Below are 8,210 nucleotides of genomic sequence, written 5' to 3' on the forward strand. Positions count from 1 at the left end.
CCTTCAAGCAAGGTCTTCGGGCCTGTCGTCCGTAAACTGAGAATAGGATTCTACATCGGCTGAAGTTCGAAAGAAAACCTTGCGCTATTATTGTACGCGAGACGGCATCGCGTTTCACATAGTGGCGTTCGCTTAGCAATATTTATTCCCGAGGAAAATAACAAAATTCAAGCTCGAAATTACCGAATCGAGCCACTTTTTCTTTTCTTCTGATTTACTTTTATGATTCCGTCAAAGAGTCAAATGCAAGTGAAAACCTCCAGAAAGACTCAAGTGTATATTAGTAGCTTATGAATCACGCTAGACAAATCCCAACCTACGTTTGGTGATCGTTCGAGAAATTCCATCGCTCGATCCTCGAGTTATATCACTCCAACAATACGCGAGATAACACGATCTGCTCTTATCGCTATAGCACAATAACATTAAATAACGAGTAATATCACTAGCCGATACGCATCGAGAGGTGCATGTAGTATCGACGCGTGATTCTCTTATCGTGGTGTCCTCTGTAAATATTTTTTTTCTTGTCGAAAACGGTGAACACGATAGATCTCACCTCTTTCTCATTCGGCACAGTTAGCGGCACGGCCATAAGTAAACAATTCGGACGTCTAATAACGGATACTGGCCTTGTCCGTGTGTTGACACAGATTTCGGCGCGAGATAGCGCAAACGCGATACGACCTAGTTGTACGTTGGAAAGGACCAACATACGACGCGCGATTAAATATGCGTTCATTGTTAAAGTAGTCGTCACAATTGCGCTTCTGATGGTTGTGTGTGTGTAAACGCAGAACGCGGGAATTAATCGAATGAGCTTGTATGAGAATATTTTTCGAGTCCTGGCTGCGGTGTTCAATTTTAAAAACTGCAAAGTGTATACTTTGTTTCGTATACATTCCTTTTCTTATATGTATGTATACACTTTTTATATTCGTTGTCTCTATATTCTTTTGTATAGACGGGAGTTAGGTCAAAATATTCCCTAAGAAATACAGCGATGACTGCTGAGCATCGAGAGAATTCTCGTGACATTTTCGAGAGAAGACAAAAAAATTCGACTGGTTCGCGTTTAATTATAAGCGACTCAAGTTGCACGTCTGAATTTGCATTCATTACATTTTCTGCGTTATTCAGCGCAATTTACTTTCGAGATTGGTGCAGAAATGCTTCTTGCGTTCTTTAACAGCGAGATATATCTCAGATATCATGAAGTAAAAGTATCAATGTCTGGATGCTAATAACAGAGTTGCGGCACGCAACTCTGGATATTATTATTATTTTGGTTTTTAAACATAAATGTTTAAATTTTTTAATGTAGAATATATGTTTATATTCAATATATGTATATATATTTTCTCCGTATTTAAGGTTTAAATATTTGCGTTTGAAGAAATGATAGGAATGTCCAGAGTTAAATAGCAGTGCTATTATTGTTCAAGTGTTATCGGTTAGTACTTTTCATACCGTACTGAAATGAAATAGTCTAAACATTCCAGCGTCAGAGTGACGAGGAAAAAATTCATTCTCTTAAAATACATCTATTATCTGTCGCGTTCAATATAACGAGTGAGAAGTAATTTCCCGGAAATACTACGAGCTCTCTGAAATTCGGTAAACAACAATGACTGCGGCTTTGCGGCCAAAACATTGCGTCAGATCGCATCATTGGCCACGTGGCTGCAGCTGACATCGGGCGCGAGGCTTCGGCCACGCTCGGCTACCATCGGCCACGGTCGGTTGCGCGCCAGTCGACCACGTGACCGCGGGTCGAGCTGCAAGCTGACAGCGCATCGTAGTCCGACCTGATAACGTAGTTGATAGGAGTTGCGATTCGCGCCCGTATAAATTGTCGACAGCCAGGTACACCGTGATCATCTGGACCATTCCTGTTCGTAAATCCTGCGGATCATCGGCGGAGCTACGGCGGAGCTACGGCGGAGGGGCGAACACACACCGACGCAAGGACGCTACGACGCTACGACGAACAACATGGCGGAGCCTGGCAGCGCTAACCCGTAAGCTCATCGCATTAATCGCGTTGTTTTTGTCGCCGTTGTGTCGTTGCCCTTCGCGAAAGTAGATCCGCGCGCGAGTGCCTCCACCGAGGTGTAAAACCACCAAGACTGGTGTGATCTCAGCGAGCTTGTTTTCCCACGCTGCGCTCGCTCGCGATCGTCTCCGTGATGTTCGCGCGTCACTGGTGGAATCACGACGCGATTATTGCGTGACGTCCGCTTGTTCGTGTTCACAGCGTGGAAAGTCGAGGCAATTGAGATTACGTCGGCCTCTAATCGCGAGGAGAGTGCATACTGAGAAGTCGGCCGGTGAATTCGCGAACGAGTCGCGAATGTGTCGTGGTTCGCGGCGATTTCACGACGAACGATACACGAAACATCAATGCGCACGTACAATATTTGTGTGAGATTGCGAAAACTCACTCTAACTCGCTCGCGGCACTGCGAATCGTGCTTCCTCGTTCGTCGGCGGGTCGATCGAAGCTCGCTTTCCCCCGACCGTATTTTGAGGTTATGCGTGACGGGACGACGCCCGTTCCGTTAGAATCGTGTTGACCCTTGGACTGCATGATAACAGCACTCGTATGAAATGTAATAATGGGCTGGGCCGAGCGTAATAAAAGCCTCGCTTTTCTAACTCTGACGTCGCGTGTAGTAGACCAAAATAATTGAAGGTTTCTTTACGTTGATTGATTCACCATTGATGGTAGTAGCAGTAGGAAGAGGAGAAGAAGGGGGGAGAAATAATGGTTGTAACGATTAAAGAACTGCCTTCAATTATGTCGACTTAATACATTTTCCATCTTCCATAGAAAAATTTTGCTCGAAATGGATTGTACCTTCCGCGCCGACGTTTAGAGATTGATCGTTCGGATAATTTAGAAACGGAAATCTTGCCAGCAAAATATCGTCGAGCTAATGATACTTTTCAAACAGGAAGCAATTAGGACGCGAACGACATGTAATGATCAAAGTTCCCACGTTCGGTATACAGTTTAACGTGCAATGGTAAAAGCGCGCGCGCGCGCGTATGTTGCCCCTTCTCCCATCAATGAGTAAGATTGTGCACGTGACAAGCTTGTTTATCGTAGTTGAGCATTTTTAAGATCGATCCAATGACAAATTTGTAAACACTCGATATCATGCTTCTTATCGCGACACAATATCCTGTTCGTAGGAACTCGGCAAAAAAATATTCTTATCTACCAGCTATTTTGGTTCAATTATAAATGTCTTTCACTCGAAAAGCGTCGTAGCCCCGACATTTTGCTATTAGTCGAACTAATTGTACTAACGCGCAGAATTATCTAAGGGATAGCCTGTTGACATAATAATGATGAAATGCTCTGGCCATGTTTATAATGAGTCGCGTTTGTTGACGGATACATGACGTGTCTTTATCTTACGCGCTTATGAGAAACGAATTTCTTCGCGGAGTACGCGATTGCTTAAGAAGGTTTCTAGGTTACTCGACTTGCGCGCGGCAAATTAATGGCGCGTTGTTTACGTTTACATTATGCGTAACTGTGTTCGCATGCAAAGCATATGTGTTCGCGCCTACTTCGCGCTAGTCTTTCTCCTAAAATATATCCTTCTTTCGCACGTTTTTAGCTAACAACGTTTATAAGACGAACGTTCAATTTTTCTGCGATTTACTCGCTGGCACGATGAATTTGAGCATTGCTCTGCCGTGTTTGTTTCAATAGCGAAATAGAATCTCACTTGATGCTCATTTTTGCCATAATATAGCGCTTCTATCAAGCAGCCAGAATTTATTCCCTTTATTGTTGCGCCATTACTTGATAATTTTTGAAGAATTATTAGCGGGAGATCTTATCTCCGTTGCGTAATAACGAAATACGAATTTCACGTAATGCATAGGTGGTAGTGGTACTTTGATCGAAATTCTAGAATTTGTTCCTCCTTTAATTATGCCGTTATTTGATAATCGTTGAAAAATTGCTACCAGATTTTGTAGTAGAAAGTTCTCAGTCTGATTCCCGATGACGTAACTGGGGTAGAACGGGGTTCAAGGTGCTATCATTCTTTTAGCAGCTGCCGGGTAAGGCGATAATACATACATCGGCAAACAAAATTGCGGATCGTTATCGATGTTGTTTGCAGGCTCCTAAATTTCGAGACGCTGCGCTCCGAGCCACGACGCGTCCGTATTTTTCAATGTCAACGTTTTACGTAACGAGAAGAGCTGGCTGGTGCCGTCTAGTGCGCCTGTCCTCTCTTCAATCGGTAAACAATGTAATCATTATTCGCCTGCCTGCCTGCATATCGCGATAAGAATGATAGCAGCGAATCGAAGTGCGACTTTGTGCGGCGCGGTTGCAAAATATAACATTTTTCCGAGAATACGACACGATCTCGTTCGTCCGCGAGATTAGATAATTGCGTTTGAATTTTCCACTTTGGTCAAGGAGACATAAACGTGTTTTGCGATATGACACAGCGTTGGAAAAATAACAATGTTCGTGAAGTATACAGTCGCGTTAATTGCGACTCGGCCGCGTTATTCCGCGTGCGCTTATGAGTATCGACGTGTGACAACACGTCGATGTATGCGCACGACTTATTTCTCCTGCAGAATTCATGCCGAACACGATCGTTCGATCTGGAATTTGGCGTGTATATTATATGATTATCGAGCTGTATTAACGGTATATACGAGCGCGGCTCTTATATTTAGAATGCTCTATTCCGAGTGCGTTCGTGACTGACGGGGGAACATCCGTGCCGAACGTTCTTTAAGCGTTGTATCTCGTGTACGTAAACGCGAGGAAAGCTGGCCGGAAGTGTTTATGCGAAAAGTTAACAGAAGATACGACGGTATACATTCGCGAGCCGCGATGCTTTCACTTCTTCCATCGCGGCGGTAACGCTTTGTTCGGTGTCAAACGGCGGCCTTTGTTCGGTTAATATCAAACTTAAATTTATCCTTTTTAACGAGAATGAAAAGAAAGTTAGGCAATTTTTACACGCATAAGATAAAAATATCAATGATAACGCCGATACTTAACTCTGGATATTTTTATTTGCTTTGCTCTTTAAATGAGTATATAAACTTTCAGTATAGAAGGTATATAGATATATTCTACGTTTTGAAGATTTAAATATTTAAAGACCAAAACAACAAGAATGTCCAAGAGTTAGGTGCCGGTGTTATTAATATCCAAGCATTAGTACTTTTGTCTCAAGTGCCTTTCTCGTATCATTCGTGCGACGTCCGATGAAAATGTCGGCACATACAGGGATACCGTAAAGTTGAAGCACAGGGGCGGTTATCGTGAAAGAGATGAGGTGTGATCGGTACGATGTGACTCGGTTATTACCATCGGGTCAAAGTTGAGGCGAGAAAAATTGAGAAAAATTGAGCGAGATTTTCGAGCAGACGTTAAAAGCGTCGAGGGAGCGAGGATCGGTGTGCATTCGTGTATCTTAGAAACGCTCGAATGCGACACGGACAGGACTATCGAAGGGTCAAGCGGGGATGCACTTCGCGTTACGTGCGTATGTCTCGTTAGCGTGCTGAAAGTTTCCCGTTACGCGTTTCGTCTCGGGGAATATGGCAGAACGAGAATTGTGTCAGTCAAGAAACGCGAGAGCCGTCCAATGACACGGCTTAAATATAAACCGAATACATACGCGCGAGGCCGCGCACGCGAGAGACGCTCCTCTCTTTCTCTCCCGCGAGAATAGACATCGCGTTTCGGGTTCTATTTATGCCCGCGTCGTGTAATTACTAGCCGCCGAGAGTATCGCAGCAAATCGTCGTACAGCGCGCCGTTCTGCTGTTATGCGCGGACGCGACGTTTGCCTTTCTCATTGACGAAACGTTAGGTCGTCGATTCTTTCGAGAAATTTCGACCGGTACTAATCGCCACTTAAAAGAGGAATTAAGCTAAAGAGCGGTGATTAATTTCTCGAAAGAAAATCCGTCGGTGGTCGACGTTCCAGACTGTGTTTGCCCAAGTCTTACGTTTTCACACATCGTCCGATGGCTGTAAGTCGCGCGAGCATGTTAATTAAAAATAGTACACTCGCCGGCCGTCTTCTCCTACGAGGCTTCTCGCCTTCTCGCGCGTCGCGACGTCTCCTCTGGTCGCGGTTCAGCCGGATCGCGACAAATCCATACGAGAAGGGTTCCGGCACGAAATCTGGAATAATTCAATCGTATGTAAATTACAACCTCTGCAGATTCTTGTGCCGCGTATCGTCCAGAAATCTTTGTACACTTCCAAGATTTCGCGTGCAACGACGCTCCATCGCTTTCGTGATGCAACTCTTGCGAGTCACCTAAATGCGCGCGCTAGAGTTGCTGCAAAAGCGGAGGCATCGATGAGCCAGCGGTCAGACCGATAAACGCGCGACGGATCTACTTTCTTTTTAGAAAGTCTCTCGGCGATATTATCGGAAGCGAAATAATTATTTACGAGCAGCGTATCGTAACGTGCCATTCGGCGTTTAACGTCACTTGTGACGGAGAATTTCTAGAATTAGTTTAGTGCCATGAAAGAGAAGGGGAATATCGCAATTAAAGGCTCGCTTAAATCTCGATGATTCTCTTGAGCAGTATATTTGTCGATTGAAAGAGATAGGAATTTGAAAGTAATTTCAATTTTAATTTACACTGCGTATTACATAGCTATTTACACTGATAATTTCAGACCCATCATAAAGCATCTGTGCTTTTGGCGGTCCAGGGATACACTAAAAGTGCCAATGTCGCTCTTTCGTGACAATCGCGAGCGACTCGTCTCGCGTCTCCGAGCGAACAGCCAAGTCTCCGCCTCGGGCACTTTCGTCGTTCTTCAGGGTGGCGAGGATGTCCCTTTCAACGACACGGACATAAACTGGCCCTTCAGACAGGTGCGTGCCTATTCTTTACCATTCCCTTCACCACTCGAGGGAACGTAATTGAGTTGGTGATTTTATCGTGCATTCATTTTCATTCAAAAGTGTCATCCGTTAAATATGTTACGTGCCGTCAAGTATATATCTGCGATCGAAGAGCGACAAGTCGTTCTTATTTTCTCCCCGAACTCTCCGAAGCTCCGTGCAAAAAGTAAAGTCTGCAAATCGCGGTCAACGGTAGACGGGAAGTCCGAAGATTCAAGCGCAATTACGTGGCCCAACTTTTGCAGCTATTTTTGTCGCGGCCGTACTAATGACCGTAAAGACAATTGAACTTGCCGCGAGGTGTTTTCAACTTCATCAACGCGAGAAAGTTCGTTAGATTTATTTCGACAAGAAGAGAAGCGATGTGCGCGATCGCGAATTCATTTCGCCGCGCTCGGGTTGTTTATCGCGAAACTGCGTGTCGACCGGCACACTGGTTGGCAAATTAATCATCGATAAGAACGACACGATGACTGTTCGCGTGTGCAATAATGTATGAGAGGTTGAAACTGATGGGCCTGATTATGCTGAAAAATACTAGGCGCGCAAGTAACATTTCGACAATTACAGACTCCGAGGAGAAAATATCCTTGAGGATTAAGACGTTCTTGTCGTTATACAGCGTCTTGTTGCCATACACGCGAGTGAAGCCGGAGAAAGCCGGTGAGATATGAAAAAGAAATTTACGCAATAAAAGGAATTAGTGTGTTACGGGAGAAGTGTTTCACAGGTTGTCTCGCATTGTACCAACTCAATGTATTTACCGTCTCATTATAGTACAAGTTTATACAAGTCTCTCGCAGCTGGTATCTGCTAAGTCGTCGGCGAGGATGTTGATATCAAATAGTATTATCTGATGTGTCTTGTCGTGTGATGAGCGTTGCAGAATTCTTACGAAATAATGTGAACGCGATAATGTGAATGCGCGTATCGTGCTTCTTTTTCTTTTTAGGGATATTTCTCCCGGGCATTTCGCTTCGTTAACTTTTTATTCGTTCCCTTGATTACCCACGTGAACGAATAAAGCGGAAACGATGAAAATTTCTGAACGTCGGCAAACGGCTCCGTTCAGAAGTTTCATGAATTAGTCGCCTTGCTAATCGGGACTATTTTGGTAAATGGGTTTCGCTACGTTTACATTGTCGCAGACACGTCAAAACATGAGAGTCGTCGAAAATCGACAACCCGATATATCTAAATCGGCACGCCGCACACACACACACACACACACACACACACACACACACACACACACACACACACACACACACACACACACAC

At 44.4% G+C, this 8,210-nt stretch overlaps 1 protein-coding gene across 2 annotated transcripts in view; it reads left to right on the forward strand.

Annotated features, from left to right (window-relative positions):
* Positions 1-1,753: 1,753 nt before the first annotated feature.
* Positions 1,754-8,210, forward strand: part of LOC116848739 (xaa-Pro dipeptidase) — a 22,134-nt gene continuing 15,677 nt past the window's right edge. The window contains exons 1-2 of one of the 2 annotated variants that reach the window (XM_032825157.1): positions 1,754-2,021; positions 6,698-6,899. In XM_032825157.1, coding sequence (XP_032681048.1) covers positions 1,996-2,021; positions 6,698-6,899 — 228 coding nt within the window. In that variant the 5' untranslated portion in view covers positions 1,754-1,995. Of the gene's footprint in view, positions 2,022-5,987; positions 6,204-6,697; positions 6,900-8,210 lie in introns of those variants that run through there. The other variant, XM_032825156.1, reaches the window with a different exon arrangement.

This window comes from Odontomachus brunneus, unplaced genomic scaffold (genome assembly GCF_010583005.1).
Source record: "Odontomachus brunneus isolate Ranch 3 - 2012 unplaced genomic scaffold, Obru_v1 Obru_scaffold_100, whole genome shotgun sequence".
In the NCBI taxonomy this organism is placed as follows: Eukaryota; Metazoa; Arthropoda; class Insecta; order Hymenoptera; family Formicidae; genus Odontomachus; species Odontomachus brunneus.